Here is an 18,008-nt window from a genome sequence, read left to right on the forward strand (position 1 = left end):
GGCTTCAAAATAATGTGGGTCGGGATACAAACGTTCTGGCTGGTGCTCCCAGAGGAGCAGGCCTGAGAAACATTCTAGCTGACTGCTGATAATGATTCAAGTTTCAAGAGTGTTCATCAACAGCCCAGACATGTACAAGTACACAGTAGCGTCGAAAAAGAATGATGCAACTTTTAACATCACTTGACAAGCTAGTGCAATTTGTGTAGTGCAACAACATCGAGCTAAAAAAAAATGTAAGATTCAAGAGATTTATTGTCAATAAAACAGTATGCAAGGTATGCGGTGTCTTGAAATGTGCATGTGCTATGCATTTGTGCAATGGACTGGTTTAAGTATATAGGCTATTTCGAACAAAACAACAGAAACAAGACTATATGTTGTAGTTTAGAACATTAGAACACTAGTGTGTGTGTGTGTGTGTGTATACTAGTGAAAATCTGAATTTCATGACAAAGTTTACTTGTTTACGTGCTAAAGTCAGTTGGTAGTAGCCTAGTGGGTAACACACTTGCCTATGAACCAGAAGACCCAGGTTCAAATCCCACTTACTACCATTGTGTCCCTGAGCAAGACACTTAAGCCTGAGTGTCTCCAGGGGGGGACTGTCCCTGTAACTACTGATTGTAAGTTGCTCTGGATAAGGCCGTCTGGTAAAAAATGCTGTAAATTTCGGGACATGATTATTCTGAATAGTTTAATAGATTATAACTGAATAGTTACTGAATACTGAGACGTGAGGTACTAAGCGTCAGTTAATCGGTCTTGAAGTGCAGTTGTGATTTGTCTGTTTTGTAATATGTTGCTATCATCATTCTGACGATAAAGTCCAGTCGCAATAAGAGATTGCCATGACTTTGATGTTATAAACCATGTTCGCTTTTGTGGCGTTTGTCTTGATCAGATCAGATTTTAGAGCAGTGGAAATTCACAGAGGTTCCAGGCGTCTCCTTCAGTTGCACAGTCCTCTGAAGATGAAGCTCCCAGGTGCACCTTCTGCTTCCTCGACAGACAGCTCTGTGCATCACTGCAGCTCCCAAAACAGCCGTCCCCCATCCTTTCACATTTCCCCCAATCGTCCCGTATGTGTCTCCTCAAACAAATGAGGCCAGCTGATCCTTCTACCTACTGTTTTATTCCTCTAGCAACCTCTACCTGTGTTGTGTGTGTATTTATATTTGTGTGTTTGTGTTGTGTTGCGCTCACCCCGTCTCTCCCTCTGCGTCTGGCCAGTCAAGGTGCAGAGGAGCAACCGGACGCTTCCGTGGGAGTCCAGCGCCAACAACAACAGCAACTTCCTCCCCTACCAGCACTATAACACCTACCACCCCGACCAGTCGCGGAGCCAAGCCAAGCACCAGAAATCCTCTCTGAACAACCCCCGTAATGCATCTCTTTCCTTCTTATCCCATCCCACTCCGTCCTCCTCCAGCCTTTCATCCAGCCCGCTCCTTCCCTCTGCCCCACTTGTTTTGGTTTGTGCCTGGTTTTATTTTAATCGCGGCGTGTAGCTGAACGGGAGCCGGCGTCGGCACTCGCATTGTCCTTGAGATGTGCAGCGGGAGCAGCAACAGCTGCCACGGCCCCCGCTTCGCTTCCTTATTAATTTATTTGCGTGGCTTTTGTTGTGTCTGTGCTCGGGTCTGGGGAGGATGGGTTTGGAGAAACAGTGCTGAGCTGTGACAAGTGTGCAGCAAAGATGCATGTGGAACACAGACGTGGAAGAACTTCCCCGGCTACAGACATCGTAATTAGCTACAATACCACATTCATGGCCACAAATTAAGACAGAAAAAAAAATGTAATTGTTAGCATTGGCTAGCTGCTGAACTGTCCTTGTGCTCAATAGGAACCCCTAGTTGGAAAGGCTTCATCGGAGCAGGGACATAACCGTAATATAAGTGCAAGGAACCATTTTACAATGCAATTTTAGACACCTAGCTGGTTCAGATATTGTTTCTGGTCATTGGAGGCATTCGCAGGCTGTTCAGTGAAACAAAAGACTGTGGGAAACCACTTCATTAATGTACATGGATATAAATCTTGAAATGCCTAATTTGCTGTTAAAAGTTGAGAAAAAATAGAGTATTTTGGAAGTTTGGAAGCTAATGAAGCGCTACTCTCTGAATGATCAATCCCTGAGAAGCCGTCTCATTGTCCCTCCTCATGCTGCACCCGTTAACGCTGATCACTTCTGTCAGTGGAGGTTGTACTCCATTAGTATTCCTGCTGCGTCATGTGGCCTGTGATGAGTGTTCCGGAAGCTTCTTGGGCTTCACAGATCCTGCGGGGCTCATCTGCCAATGATAGTTGATGGTTAGAGCTTCAGGACTCATAATGACCTTTAATTGGCCAGGAGGGTCGTGATGGGAGGAGGACAGGTGGCCCGCTTCGCTCTTCATGTTTGTCCTTCTCTCTGTCACTCAGTGCATCTGAGGGTGCCAGTTACTGCTCCCCGTTGTCTGGGTCCCTCGTTAGGGTCGCAGACGTGAGAATGCATTTCCTCAGCCGTCACGGCGCTCGATACCACATTTAACATGACCATGCGCATCCTCCTGGCCCTGCCGGCTGTATCGATCTTTGCTTCGGCTCCTGCCGCATCTCAAGGACAATGGAAGTGTCCTTCTCGAAGGCCACTTGCCACCAAATTTTATCCTGGGTTTTAGTCGGCTGCTTTTATCTCCTGTTAAAAATCATGTGATGAAAAAGATAGCGGCTTTTTTTTTTTTTTTTTTTACTTTTTTGTTTTACTCCCTCCCCCTAGCGTAAGTGGGGAGCTCTGAAGTTCTACGCTCATTATGTGAAAATTGCCTTAAGAGTTCTACACCATTTGATTGCTTAGAAGTTCTCCGCCGACAAAGCCAATTATTCGGGCTTTTTCAGACAGGATTAATTCAATTACTCCGAGGCAGGTGCAGGTGGGCCGCGAAAAGGCCCCGGCGGCGGCGAGAAGAGGAGTGCGTGGCCCGCGAGCTCCTCCTGCCAAGACAGAGCAACTGAGATGCAACCTCCGCTAATCTGCTGCCCACATGCTCCGAATACGCAGCGCCAGCACCGGCCAAATCCAGCATATTTTCCTTTTTTCTCCCCCTATGAAGGCGCCGTTGTGCCAGAGCAGGATTACTGCCGGAGTGTGAAAGAGTTTGGCTGCGAAATGCATGGCGTGGACAAATGCACGCTTTGATTTTGCCGTCGTGTTTGCGCAGGAGGGAAAGCCTCGTCGGTGTCTCCTGAAATAGGTTTTGAACACTTCAGGCAGTGTTGAACACCCAAACGGGGCTGGCGAGGGGTGGTCAAAAATAGCTCAGCAGTATGTGTGTTGAAGTACGTTTTTCTCGTGGCCGTCAGTACGAGGATGAAGAAATGTCAAATTGTGTGTATGTGTTTTGCAGCCCCCCCCTAAACTCCCTGGGGAGTTTTGCTGGCCGTTTTCAACAAGATTACATCAAGACTGCAGCTTTAAGCATATTTGGAAATATATCAAATGACAGGAATTAGAAATTGATAGACTTAAATTAACACAATTCAATTTTAATTGCACTTTCATGTCATTTATCTCAACCTGCCAATACCATTATGTTCATGTACTAGTGCATCTCTGAAAATCAGAATAGTGTGCACTTGGCAAGTTTCTGCAATTCAGTTGTAAACCTTCAAACCCCAAGCCAACGTTAACTGTTTTTTGAGATTCATTAGTATTAATAGCATAGTAATTGACTAGGCCAGTCTAAAAGAACAGTGGGCATATGACTTTAGTAATTATATATTTATTTATATTTGATTAGAACCAGGTGATGAAGAACAGGTTAATGATGTGTCGAGCTGCTGGTAGCGAGGAATGGAAAATGCCAGAATGTGGCCTGTGCGAGGAGAGGTGGAACATTAAGTTAAATGAGGCTGTGGATACTGTTGCAATTTGGAGGTGAACCGGTGCCCGTCTGTAACCCCAGTTCTGCCACTTGCCCCCCGCAGCCCTGGGCTCGTCTTTCTCCCCGACCTCGATGAGCGCCTACAGCCTGAGCTCCCTCAACATGAGCACACTCCCACGCACCATGTATCCCACAAGCCCCCGAGGCACCATGATGAGGAGGAAGCTGAAGAAGAAGGACTACAAGAGCTCACGTAAGTCGGCAGAAACGTCCCGATCTTAGCACTGCTCTATGCGGAGCCAACCTCTGCGCCTCAGCACTTTGCTCCACATTTCCAAAAAAAAAAAAAAAAAAAGCTTTCCCATTTATCAGAAGGGCTGAGGTAAACAAAAATGGATGCTTTAGTATTGATTTCCTGTGGAGCGCCGCTAATGGATCAGTGCAGCTGTGGAGGCCGTGGCAGCACTCACATGGGCTGTGAGTTATACCACTGGTGGTGCAGATGCCTGCGGGCCATCTGGACACATGCTAGCTACCACAGGTACAAGTGTTCCGTTTATCATTAGCATCAGTTCTGATTCGATTTTCTCGCCCGTGTCCCAGTTGCACAGACCATTATGTAACCATTAATCCGTGATGGAGAGATTTCCTATGAGAGGCCCTATAGGACATTGGTTGCCATACTTGACCTCTCACAACGAATGAACGAGTCTTGAACGAATCTTTTTAGTGAACTGATTCTAAAGATTCAGTACATCTAAAAGAACTGCTGTGCCCATGACTACTTCTAATTTCTTCCTGTAAACCAATGAGGAACTGAGATTTAAGAACCACTTTCATTTTAATCAAACTCCCTTACCTTTTCTTCTCTTACCATTCTCTGTCACACATTATATCATTCTTGATTGATTTATTGATTGATTGATTGATGTTCTTTTTACAGTGGTATAATCTGTGTAAGAGTGTAATAGTAAATGAAGGACAGTATGACTGCGTGTGAAAGAGGGTATGGTAGTATGGTAGTGAGTGTGTGTGTGTGTGTGTGTGATTATATTATTTTGTATGAGAGACCAAGTATGGATAATGTCCTATAGGACCTTTCATAATTTCCAGCTTGATTTCACTGCACTTGTATGCTGTGTTCGAAACTTCAGATTAAACTTCATCTGTGAAAAGTAGTTCCGTCTAGGTGTTGTCACATAACTATGGTCACGTGGTGGTACGAACGCGGAACCGATGATGCGTTTCCTATATAATGAGCATTCTGATAGCAGTCCGTTGCTCAGTCATTGTTCATCATCCTGACAACGACTCAGCTCTTTCATTTCGTCACCTCGCTGCACTGTGACAGGTTTTGGTTTTGTTGCTAGGATACAGTATTCAGCCAGTGGTCATGTTTGTAGGTTGTGTATCATTGGCAATGTGTATTGTGATGATGTTTTAATAAATAAAGTTTAAAAGTGGGAGGAGCCTGTAAGTAGGATTGACAGCTGTCACACACCATACTTCTTCATTCTGGACCCCATCCTGTCAATGCATCACACATATCTCTGTTTCCCAGCAGACATTTTGTATCGCATTTCAAATGAAAACATTTGAACTTCAAACAACAATCATTTAAGTATTATTATGCATGTAATAATAGTTCTATCATACATGAACCACCCAGTTTGTCTTTATTTATTTATTTTTGTGGCGATTTTGTTAAGACTCCAACGCTGCTGTTTTAGTGTTTGTGCACTAATTTAGGAGCTTTGTCCCTGGGCAAAATAAAAAAATCTGTAAGATGACATCAAGCAGAAGATTGTTTTCACTGCGCCTGAGAATCGCCATTCTTAATACCTGTCTGGCTGCCATGGACCCCACCTCCTTCCCTTGCACCGCTCCTTTCGATAATCTCTCCAAAAGCCTGCCCCAGACCTTTCCGCCGGCTCTGAAGTGCTTCCGCGTCTTCACTTCATATGTTATCTACGCACGGGACCGGGCGAGCCACACCCGCTGCGCTATCGCGTCGCCATTCCAGCTCCCAGTCTGCTCGGAGCGGGCGAGGGGAAATTACACCTCTGGCTACCCCGTAATTAGATGTTGAAAGATATTTCTAGTTGTTTGAGGCGAGCCGGGGCCCTGGCTCCGTTCTCCACCTCCGCCGAAGATAATTAGCCGCTGCTGTCATATCTGGGGATGGAGGCGTCTCTTATCATCAAATGGCAGCCGGTCAACAAACGCGCTGTCCTGAAAATGAGCCAGTCATCAGCGCGTAGCACACCGCATTAGTTGGACTGTAGGAGTTTAGAAGCTTCTAGACTTCCCCTCTTCCGCACCAGTCCGAGGCTGATTTGGCTGTGTGATTGCAGTTGCCATTGAGCCGGCGGTGCTGTGCTGTGCTGTGCTGTGCCCGTGCGACGTGGTGCTGCGGTGATTGAGCTGCAATTTGAGCCCATCGCTTGAACGAACCCCTACTGTTTCCAGAAATGTCTCCCTAATCACCCTGCGGACACACACCAGGGGTTCAGATGAGGCCAGGCCTGCAGACGTGAAGTCCTCACTTCCACACAAAGATGATGAATATATTCATCTTTCTCCAGAACATTTCCTGGATAATGACTGGAGTTACGTTCTAGTTGGTCAAATTCCACCATGCAGGTCACTTTTTATCGTTTTCTGGCAGAAATTGGAAAATTTTCATAAAAAACTTTCATAAAACAAATGTATTGCTTGTATGGCCCAAAATCATAAACAATTACAAATGACATCCGCTAACTTAGAATCTTTCAAGAGCCAAGGATGGAACTGTAGAGAGTCGGGTGGTTGTCCAGTGCTGGATTGGTTTCAGAAGGTCCATTATCACGGGTCTTTTTTGAAATATCCATTCCATCTTAATGAGACAGACCCTCCTGATTTGATGAAGTGGTCCGCCCAGTTTCAGTGGAGGAATTTTAAATAGTCTGCATTGAATCTGAAGAGCTCTCTAGCTTCAACGCAGCTGGTTTGAATTGTTGATTCAGAAGATAGCTGGAAGCTGAGGTGCACCTGAACTGCCTGATTCTCCATACGTCAGGAACAGCTGAGTGGACAAGAAGAGGTGATGGACGTGTAGCGTACCAAGGGGTGGGGTTGGGAAAGGGCTCTCTAGAGGCTGCACAATAAAGCCCTCCTGCAAGATGGACAGTGAGTGAGTTACTGTGGGACAAAATAGATAAAAAGGCTGTTAGCCATCGCTGTGTCGGGCATCCGAGGGGACACATGACTGACAGCAGGACCACCACATACCAAAATGTCTTTCTGACACTCACTGAAAATCCAAATTACCACTGTGTCACTCTCATTAACATATCAATCTTGTCTTATGGCTAAGGTCAGACAATGCTCTTGCTTCAAAGGCGTTCTGTAATTGTAACAGAGCGGTCATGGGACAGGCAGTGGTATTTAATATTCCATGGCTAGTGCTTTATCTGACAGTAATGCTAACATTACCCCATTCGAGTGTAAGGTGCTAATTGTGTGATATGGCTTTTATGCCCTGTTAACTACTAAATTCTGGAGATCAGGACAGCTTCTCGGCACAGGTCACCAACTACATGGCGTTTGGGTTGCCATTGCGCACACATCTTAATTAGTTCCTCTGCAGCCTTTGTGCATTCGCTCTGCTTAAAAATCATGTTAATTCACTGAAGCAGAAACTATTTGTAGGGACGTGTACTACAGAAAGCTGTACTATATGCCAGGGCTGTCCAAACCTTTTTTCAATGAGGGCCACATATAGAAAAATAAATGAATGGCTGTGCCACCCACTGGAGGCGAGTGATATGTGGCTAACGTTTGGTTTCATAGTGTCGTCCATTGTCATATTTTGTGGAGGGGGTTAGGGGGTCATGACCCCATCCCATGACCCAAAATCCCATCAATATAATCACATCATTATTAAATATATTAATTAAGAACGAATACTTTGCATTATGAAAATGAATGTGAAGTGATTGTCTTTGTGAAACACTGCAGCACAGCAAAATGTGTCCTCTGCATTTAACCATCACCCTTAGTGAGCAGTGGGCAGCCATGACAGGCACCCGGGGAGCAGTGTGTGGGGACGGTGCTTTGCTCAGTGGCACCTCAGTGGCTGAGAACAAATTTTATGTGTGGACCGTATTTCATATTTAGAATTAAAAATGGCTCATGAGTCGCAGTTGGACACCCCGGGTCTATACACTCCAAATTAGTAGTGATGTAGGCTTTTTACATGCAATATGTGCCTTTTAAACCTTGGTGTTGGTAGGAATGGATGCTATTTACCCTCTGGCTATTACATTATATTTACACCTGTGTTTCATGTAGAATTTTTAACATGGGGCCTTTTATGCTGCCTGTGCACATAATGGGAGAAGTGGGTGGGCCAATAAGATTTGTACCTACATGTCATGCCCATGCTAGGTAGGCACGCCTGCCAGACAAATGGGCTACCTGACCACACCCTGTTGGGGCCAGTGCTCCAGCCAAATGGACACAAGGCCTGGGTCATGCATGGTTTTGAGCTTTAGTCAACAACAACAACAACATTTATTTCTTATATAGCCCAAATCACATACAGTATGTCTCAATGGGCTTTGACAGGCCCTACAGTTGCACCATCTCACTAGAACCTTCTGCACACAAGGACTCCACACAAAAATACTCTGGTGATGCTGATACTGCATTAGATCTATTATTTATCATTTTTAATGTAGTGGTAATAAATGGTAATTGCTCAGTGGTTAACAAGCTGGCTCAAGCAGCAAAGCAAAACCTTAGTTAAAGTTCCTTAATGTAAGAATAAAGTTGATGGGATGTTTTCTGTGGTTTAAGGGGAATAGTGCTTGACTGTATGGGATATGGTTATGTTGAGGTGTTGAAGGGATTAACAGGTCAATGCGGTCTCAAAGATGTGGATGTATGTTTTATCGGGCATATATTTTTTAGCTGGTTTATTAAATGACCTTTGTGGCCCGAAAGGGATTTTCTGGTAATACCTCAAACCCCAGGTGTCCTAAGATGGGGAGGATTTCTTCACCGCCCTTCTCATGGGGTTTGGGGCTGAACTTTCCTAACTTAATGTAGCGAGGCCAAGGTAGCACTAACTCCTCTCACTGGGTGGCCATTAGCATACGTTAATGTTCAGAAGACTCAAATGCAATTTCCATTAGGTATCATATCGGGGGGTCTGTTGGAGGGAAATCCAATTAAATATAACTGCGTTAGAGGACACCGCTGGCTCTGCAGGTCTGCCGGTGGACAGATGCTGGGCTGAGTTTCAGGTCAGCGCCAGAGCCCTTCGCTCTTTTTCATTTCCACATAATCCCCTGTTTCAGATTAGCATTTTCTTTGGCTGCTTTATTAAGAAAGAATGATTCACCTCTACAGAGTAAGAGAATGACAGAGCCGACCTCACGCATTCCCAGAGCCATGGAGATATGTGACTCAGTCCTGCTTTCAATCCGGAGACAATTGGTGTGTTCCGGGTGACCCAGCTGGTTCAGCGTGACCCTTTTTCTGTTGCTTTTCAAACACAGCGTGACATTTTTAATAGGTCTGAAGAGGGAAGTTTGAATGCAACATATAAAAAGAACTCCAGGTTAATGGGTTATACCCCAATTTTACAACATTAAAAAAAATCTTTCTTTTTTTTTAATTGCCACAGTGCTCTTTAAAATATAGCAAAATGCAGAACAGAATGCTCCAACATTTGCAGTCAGTGAGACAAAACTGCCGTAGTGCTTTACAGCCTGGAACTAAATCTTTGTTAAGGTCACATTCATTAGTTCATTAGTGTAATATCATTTTTAGTCAATACTGATGGTGCAATATTAGCATAGTACTTCATTTTAGAAGGAATATTTTTGTGAAATCTCCATTTTGTGTGGAATAATTCCAAAACATTCAACATTTCTTTACTCAACAAATTCGCCGTTTGGAGGAGTTTAAAGCTAAATACTGTGGGTTTAATTTTAAACTGTAGTTCTTGTACTATATAATATTATTATTGTATTAGCAATATATTTATGTATCAGTTCTGTCTCACATGATTTAAACAATTCACCATCTTTATTGAGTGAACGTAATGATTCTACCGTTCATTAATGATCCAAAAGCCTCATACTGAACAACGCAATATGACGTAAATCTTTTTTACAGACTGCGCTTGAGGCTAAAATTGCTATCTTGTTACCATATAGCATCCCATAATGATCATTTTCACCTCCGCTCTATGGCTGGGCCAGTACAGAAAGGCTGGTGATGGCATTGCAGTTAATGCTGGAGTTGTCACCATGCAAATTTTATGGCCGAGGCGAACACTGCCAACTCAGCCTCCCCTGCAGACCAGCCGCATTACGTGCAAAATGCAGGACGTCCCTCCCTCTCCTCTTCTCCTTCATCTCTCCCCTCTCCATCTGTCGCTCTCCAGCGCAGCAGAAAGGTCACAGCATTTAGAACAATAAATGTGTCTGCGGCAGTAAATTCCGACCGCCTCCGTGGCGGCCATCCATCGCGCTTGAGAAGCCCTCCGCAAAGTCACCGCCGCATCAGGTTCTCCACAATCGCGGCGCGTTGCACTCATCCGTGGCATCTGCTGCACGCTTGCGGGGCTGTCGGGCGATCTGAGCCGTCTGGCCAATCACCGCCGTCCCACCGTCGTGCTCCTAACACCACTGTCAGCAGGCAGCCCTGGCTTTCGGTATGCGTCGCACATCGCCACGGCATCCATGGGGCTGGGGAGGGTGGAGTCACTGTCTGCAGAGCAAAGAGCTTCTGTTATTAAAGAGAAGCTCAATAAATACAGCTGTCACCTTGTTTTGTGCTCTCAACGTGACACTTTATGTCACTCGGGCAGCGTCTTGTATTATCTGAAAGGTCATCTTGCCCAGCAGGCAGAAAGCTTTTTTTCAACAGCTTCGCCGCGTTATGGATGATCTCTGGGCTCCGTTGCTGCTCATTCTTCAAATGCCTTATAGAACCTGCAATATCTACACACCTTCATATACTGTGTGCTTAATTTGAGTCGAGGCTTTTATAAGGTCACCACATACAGGGCTGTAATTTCATGGTCGTAGTCAAGATGTCGGAGTGTCACCTCAAGCGCTTGTTTTGGAATTACGATTATAGATATAGTTTATAGTTAGTTATATATCTTGATGTAGTGGAACTAAATGTTGGTGTGTAATTGTCACATCCTAAGAGAGGGCTGAGGAAGGAAGCACAAGGACATTTTGGAACAAAAAGGGATTTATTACCAGGAACAAAGGAAATGGTACGAGGGCCAAAAAGGGGGAGAACACAACAGGAAGGGGAACAGGGGTAGTGTTGGCCTAGCGGTTAAGGAAGCGGCTCCGTAATCGGAAGGTTGCCGGTTCGCGAGGTGCCTCAGAGGTGCCACTGAGCAAAGCACCGTCCCCACACCTGTCATGGCTGCCCACTGCTCACCAAGGGTGATGGGTTAAAAGCAGAGGACACATTTCGTGGTGTCACCATGTGCTGTGCTGTGCTGTGTATCACAATGAGAATCTCTTCACTTTCACTTTCATAAGATAAAACTGACCTGCATGCATGTGGCGATTGCCAGGAACTGAAACTAAACACCCCATGGCCTTGGGCTGTTACAGTAAGAAGATCAACTTTTATGAACAAATGTATGAAGGCGAGGGGCATGTAGGCATGACTGACAGCTGTCACACATCATACTTACTCATTAAACTTAAACCCGGCCACGTCAATACGTCACCTGCTCAGGATGTTTAGATTTATCACAGTTTTATTTAGTGACTTGGACCAGTGACTTGTCATTCATTGCAGCTCGGCCACTCCACCTTACACCCTGCACCATTTGGGTCATGGTCTTCCAGCACACTGTGTACCGTCACCACGCCGAAGGTGATGAATTTAAAGTGAAATTGGAGCGAGAACAGGCCGCCCCCCCTCACACCAATCTAATGTCTGTTTGCTCAGAAAATGAACCCTCTGCGGCTTCCATCAGTCCCGAATGTTTTCCATTCGTTGGACTTGCAGTTCTGGCTTTTTTCTTTTTGTGAGATACAGGGGTGCTGCTGATTGGTCGGATCTGCCTAGATTAGAAGCATGTGTTGGTGCTCGTCTTGGGTGAATAGTTTTGGCCCTAAAATTAGTATTGGCTGTGTCTTCTGCAGTGTCCCTGGCCTCATCCACGGTGGGGTTGGCCGGTCAGGTGGTCCACACCGAGACCACAGAGGTGACTCTCGTCAGCGACTCCATCATGGGCTTTGGGATCCAGCTGCAGGGCGGAGTCTTTGCCACAGAGACGTTGTCGTCTCCACCGCTAATTGCCTACATGGACCCGGACAGTCCTGCTGAGAGGTGAGACTCCTCCCTACAATCAACCATCAACGGACCCCCAACAATAATACAAGCAGTTTAACAAATACGAGCAGAAAGCACATGCTACTACATTCTTTTTGAAGAAATCTGCATTTTTTAATCGACATATAACAGTTTATACAAGAAGCTTCATTGTACCGATGGTTAGTTTTTTTTAAGCATTGAAACATGATGTTATATGGAAGCCATGCACACTCGTTGGGAACCAACCATTCTGCTTCAGAATGCTCTGCCCTTTGCAGAAATATTGTACGGTCATCATGTGGATATTAAAATATCCAAAGTAATAGAACTGTTAAAATGTGGGATTATCCATGAAAACGTAGAATGTGACTAACAAGCGCTCTCTAAGAAGAAAGCATGCAGCAAAAAAAAAAATCTCTGTGCAAGAAAGATCCTCGTCAGAACAAAGCTGCAGAGTTCATACATATTTAATATGATCGTGTACAACTCTTCCTAAAAAAAACCCAGCCTGTTTTGGGATGATCTACAAAATGCACATTACACAAGAACTTGCTCTGCACTGTACGGCACAGTTAAAAGCAGGAATGTAAAGATTAAGGCGCAGGATCTAAGGCCGTATTTTTAATTAGATACTTTAAATCTTAGATTATCTGAATTTAGCCACTGGTTTAGATACACTAAATTAAATTAGCTGATCTTATGATGTCACTGGGAATTCCGAACAGTGTTATAATCAACATAGCTACAAACTGTCCATTTTCCCATTACCTGCTCTGCTAATTGCTTTCATCAAGGTCATGGTTAGCTACTAATTGCATGATTATTCATATGATTGTGCTAATATGATGCCCATTCGGACACGACAGGTATAGTGAATATTTAATCCCAAAAGTCACAATTTTTTATGGCTAATTGTAGACAGTAAAACAGAATACATTAATTGTAAATAAATAGATTTGTAATAATAGATTTGTCTTTGAGAATAGACACATTATCTACATTTGACAAGTATGTGCATTTGTAAATCTCACCCATGGACCTGACTGAGCCTTTAATACAAAATCTTATTCTGATTAACAATTCCAGTACTGTAGCCATAAATGCATTGCCCCGGGGTCTCAGCATCTCTGACCCTGAAATGTGCATTCATCACACCCTGGATGAACCTTGCAGTGCAGTGGTCAGTGTGACTGGTTTCGTGGTTGAATGTCACTGTCTATCATGGTCAAATAACATTATGACCACCCACCTAGTATCCAGTGAGTTGGAGATTCACAGACTCCTCTAGGCTTGTGGAAGTATGATGTGGTATCTGACACCAAGTTGTCCACATCAGATCCTTTAGGTTCTTCCATGGTGGATTTGGGCCCATGACCTTTACCAGTTCTCTTTCCTTGGTCCACTTTTGGTAGATCATTACTACAACAGCCCAGGAACATCTTTTGGAGATCCAGCTTTGGAGATGCTGTGACTTGGCCACACACCTATCACAGTTTGGCCATTGTCTCTCAAATCCTTACACACATCGAGTTCAAGGATGCAATGTTCACATGATGAATAATACCCCTTGCCAGGGGTCATGGCATCAAGATAATCAATGAATGGTTATAAAGTTATTGCTGTTCACAGTTCAGACAGCAGTTTAACTGAGGTTAATGAAGGTGACACACTTGTGACATTTGACCCTTTGCTGGGTCACACAGGTGTGGCATCCTGCAGATCGGGGACCGTGTTCTGTCCATCAACGGGATCTCCACGGAGGACAGCACACTGGAGGAAGCCAATCAGCTTCTCCGCGACTCCAGCATCACTAGCAAGGTCACGCTGGAGGTCGAGTTTGATGTAGCAGGTACAGACAAGAACAGTCTGGTCCATTTTCACATTCTGTCTAGAAATGTTCTGTGTGTGTGTGTGTGTGTGTGTGTGTGTGTGTGTGTATGAGTGAGAAAGAGTTAATTGCCTTGGGAAACTTCTCACATGTTGTAGAATGCCTTCATTAGAAGCTGATGCCAAGGTCAGCACACACACACACAAATGCACACAAATAGCAGCTCGGTATTTATGACACATTAACTGAGGAAGATTTCCCTGCATTACAGAAACTCATTACCTGCCAAATTTACATGGACATAAAAACATCTTCATTTTAATTACATGGTGCAAATATGTGTGTTTTTACGGACACTGTCAGTCAAAAGTTTAGACATACATACTCTATGGAGGCTATGATGCAGGATCTCATATAATAAACTGAAGATCGTGAATTATGTTTTAATGAGATTCTTCTCTTCACCTTGTTGATTCAACTTCACAAGATGATCATTAACACGAGGAAATGATGTTGTCACAGCAAACATTTGCTGCTTTGAAGAGATCGAACACGTTTAGATTTTTTCGTAGATTTTTTTTACCCAATGTGTGTTATTTCATAGTTTTGAGTCTTTGGATTAAATTATGTAATATAGTCTCTAAAATATGTAGGTTTGTCAAACATTTGACTGGCAAACATTTGACTGTATGAAATGTGTGTGTGTACTCATGGCTGAGGCTTTTCTTTCACCGTTCCTCCAGTGACATACTGGCTGTGCATGTCCGTCCTACAGTAATTATTCTCTGTAATTAGCCCTCCATGCCTCTGTTGGCCAAGACTTTGATTAATTTGAAATTGTATTTCTTTTTGTGATTAGCAGCAGGAGTGCACCTTTCAAATTATAAAGCATGTTGCCTGTAGTTGGGTTGGAAAAAATGCAATTGGCAAATTCCTGCCCGCGAGCAGCATTTTGTTCTTGTTTTGGCACCATAATTAGGTGCGTACTCCATTCATATTTAAAGGGGTCTTACACTGTGTGTGCGTTTGTGTGTGTGTGTGTGTGTGTGTGTGTGTGTTTTCTCTCAAAACACAGAATCTGTGATTCCCAGCAGCGGCACCTTCCACGTGAAACTGCCGAAGAAGCCGGGCGTGGAGCTGGGTATTACTATCAGCTGTAAGTCGCATGCTTCCCCCCACACACGAGTATGTGAATAACACCCAAAAATAACACACAAAGGCATTCTATAAGACGTCACCTGCAGCAGGAGCGGCGGAGGAGACCTCTGAGCGCGCTCCGAACAGCCCGTACAGAAGAGGGAGGGAAATTGCTCAGCAGTGCAGACAATTGCGCATGAAATTGCTTGGAAAACTCCTAAAATGACAAGCCTGAGTGCTTAAAAGGGCACAGGGATGACGGTCGGGCCACTTAAACCCCTCGCTGTGCATTGAAAGGTCCAAAGACAATGGCACAAATCATGTTTAAATGCTCGTGGCTGAATGAGTGAATTTTTCCTTAAGAATCCAGCCATAGTCCAGTTTGCATTTGGTGGTTTTCACCTGCTGTCAGCTCTGCCCCCAAGTCTTAATTAAAGGATTTCTTTCTCCAGCGTTTTCCTTCAGTCTCTCTGCTATTGCCCCTCTGTCTCCTTTATTGCCCTTATGTCCGTGCTAGTTCACTATATACTTTCAATGTGCATCACCCCTCCTCCATCTTCAATTTTGCTGCCCCTCTGCTGCATCTCAGTTGCACGGTTGCATCTTCAGTCCGCAGACAGGCAGTCTTCAGTAAATCCTCGCAGTCTGCCCCTTTGCCACGTTGCCCCTTAGTCTTTCTGGATACCCTTCAATGTTATCAATATATCTGCGATGTTGCTTTTCAGTCACTGTTACTGTCTCTTCGTCCTCGCTGTTGCCCTTCGGGCTATATTACTTCCCCTCACTACCGTCCAAATCTGTATACTGCCCCACGCTTTTCACGTTCAGTTTAGAATAAAATGCCCTTTAAAGTGAAGTGACAAGTGTCATTTCACATCAGGATACACAGAACAACGAAACGTGTCCTCTGCATTTATCCCATCACCCTTGATGAGCAGTGGGCAGCCATGACAGGCGCCCGGGGAGCAGTGTGTGCTTTGCTCAAGGGGACTTCAGTGGCTCCTTGGCGGTTTGGGATTTGAACCTGTAACCCTTCCTTACCCACTAGGCCACCACTGCTTTTCATTGTCACTGTTTCCTCCCACAGTCCTCCTTATTGCTCCCCACTCGGCTGCAGTATAATCGGTGTAAACTCTTTATACTGGTCCCTCCCTTCACCTCCGGCTCTGTTATCTGAGCCATGGTCTCAGACAGTCCAGCCCACCTGAGCTCTTATCTCTGCCGTGTTGGTGTCTGGACCCTCATTAGTAGGAAGATCAATGTCTGTAGTTAATCCTCCCTGTAATGCCAGTCTGTCTCCACATGGGATGGAGGGTGGGCATCCGTCACAGGGGGAGACTCGCCAATCTCCGCCCACTTTTCCAGTTGTGGCCTCAGTCCTCACACACTCGTCACAATTAATCCAGCATTTACCGTCAGATGGTGCAGGCTTAATACTGAGCCTGGGATTAAAACAAGTCATTTTTGAAGCCATATAGCAGGAGAATATGAAACCGAAGCTCCTTTTGAGGATCTGTCTGTATGACTGTATCTGATAGCTGACCTGTTGTCTATTTCGTGATCTCCTTTGCTCTCATGACTCCCAGGCTCAGAAACCAAATCCCCCGTGTAGCTATGGACACCAGCCATTCTTCACATCCACGTGACAGACTGAAGGGAACACTCTGCGCCCCTCTCTGCTCTCATTGTTTGTTTATTCCCGTCAGTGTTTGGGAAGGTCATTAGCGACGGCACCGTTCAGATGGCCAATTTCCTGCTGCCAGTCGGGTCTCGGTAGATGTCCCGGGTCCGGCCCCCCACAGCCAGCTCACGGCCGATGCCAGATGCTTCATCATCGCCCGCCCGCGTTGGCACCTCCTGCCGATTCATTGTCTGTCGCCGGGCGACGTTGGATCTGTCGAATTATTTATTTGTTTGTGTGTGCGCGTGTGTGTGTGTGTATTCTCCTAGTGAATTTTGCCTGCCAAATTGTGCAGCGCTCCTCGCTGGTAATTACCTGCCTCCCCCCAGCGGGCGCTGCTTATCTGCAGAACTTTCCAAAGTTCTATTTTCACCCATTTGTGTCCCAGCAAATACAAGTTGGCCGATTCCGACCTGAAGTCCCCGCGTCACCCTCTCAGACGCTCTACTTTTAATCTGCCCATGCCACCTGATTGGCTTGTTTGCTCAGACTTGCAGGGAGTTGGCGCAGCCGTAGCCGCTGGAGATTGCGGTCGCTAGAGGTCCACAGCGCCTCGGCGTAACCCCGCCTCCACTCAGACCCATTAACCCTCCGTTGGGAGCCGCCGACATTCCCCGCTTAATGGCCACCCTCTGAATTTTTAACCACGCGGGGAGAGTGGTGAATGCATAAAAGCAAGGAGTTACGTCTCCCAGCATGCCTTGCATTACACACCGGAGTCAGGACTGCATCTGTCCATGTGTGGACTTCTCAAAGGGAGGATGGGAGGAGGAACATGTGAGAAGCATCAGGCACCCACAGGATTTATATAACTAGAAGAAGAGAAACTCTCCAGCCTTTAGGTTGGTGTGAAACTATTCCGTCACCCAGAACACGGTTTTTAATGATTTTTAAAACGGGAGGAACCCAATGATTGACAGCACTCATGCACACTGCTTATCTCTTTATTTATGCAAATCCTGATGTAGCTTTAACCTTGCACTAGCAAAGAAGGCCCACGCTAAATTCCGTGTTAGGCGTCGGTTTGGAAATCGTGTCCAAAATGTTTAACCTGTGATGCTAAATTCCCACGCGGCAGCGTCTCAGAGGGTCTTTTTCAGCAGCTCTGGGGCTTTTACCCTCACTGATGCACCAGCCATGTCAGCCTTTG

At 45.2% G+C, this 18,008-nt stretch overlaps 1 protein-coding gene across 12 annotated transcripts in view; it reads left to right on the forward strand.

Moving 5' to 3' along the window:
* The window catches only part of grip1 (glutamate receptor interacting protein 1), a 239,009-nt gene that overhangs the window by 201,112 nt on the left and 19,889 nt on the right, over positions 1-18,008 (forward strand). For 9 of the 12 annotated variants that reach the window (XM_028954022.1, XM_028954026.1, XM_028954018.1 and 6 more), the window contains 5 exons: positions 1,234-1,383; positions 3,973-4,122; positions 12,041-12,227; positions 13,916-14,061; positions 15,116-15,196. In XM_028954022.1, the coding sequence (XP_028809855.1) occupies positions 1,234-1,383; positions 3,973-4,122; positions 12,041-12,227; positions 13,916-14,061; positions 15,116-15,196 (714 nt within the window). The remainder of the gene's footprint in view (positions 1-1,233; positions 1,384-3,972; positions 4,123-12,040; positions 12,228-13,915; positions 14,062-15,115; positions 15,197-18,008) is intronic. The other 3 variants (XM_028954025.1, XM_028954028.1, XM_028954029.1) reach the window with 1 other exon arrangement.

Source organism: Denticeps clupeoides, chromosome 15 (assembly GCF_900700375.1).
Source record: "Denticeps clupeoides chromosome 15, fDenClu1.1, whole genome shotgun sequence".
NCBI classification, from domain to species: Eukaryota; Metazoa; Chordata; class Actinopteri; order Clupeiformes; family Denticipitidae; genus Denticeps; species Denticeps clupeoides.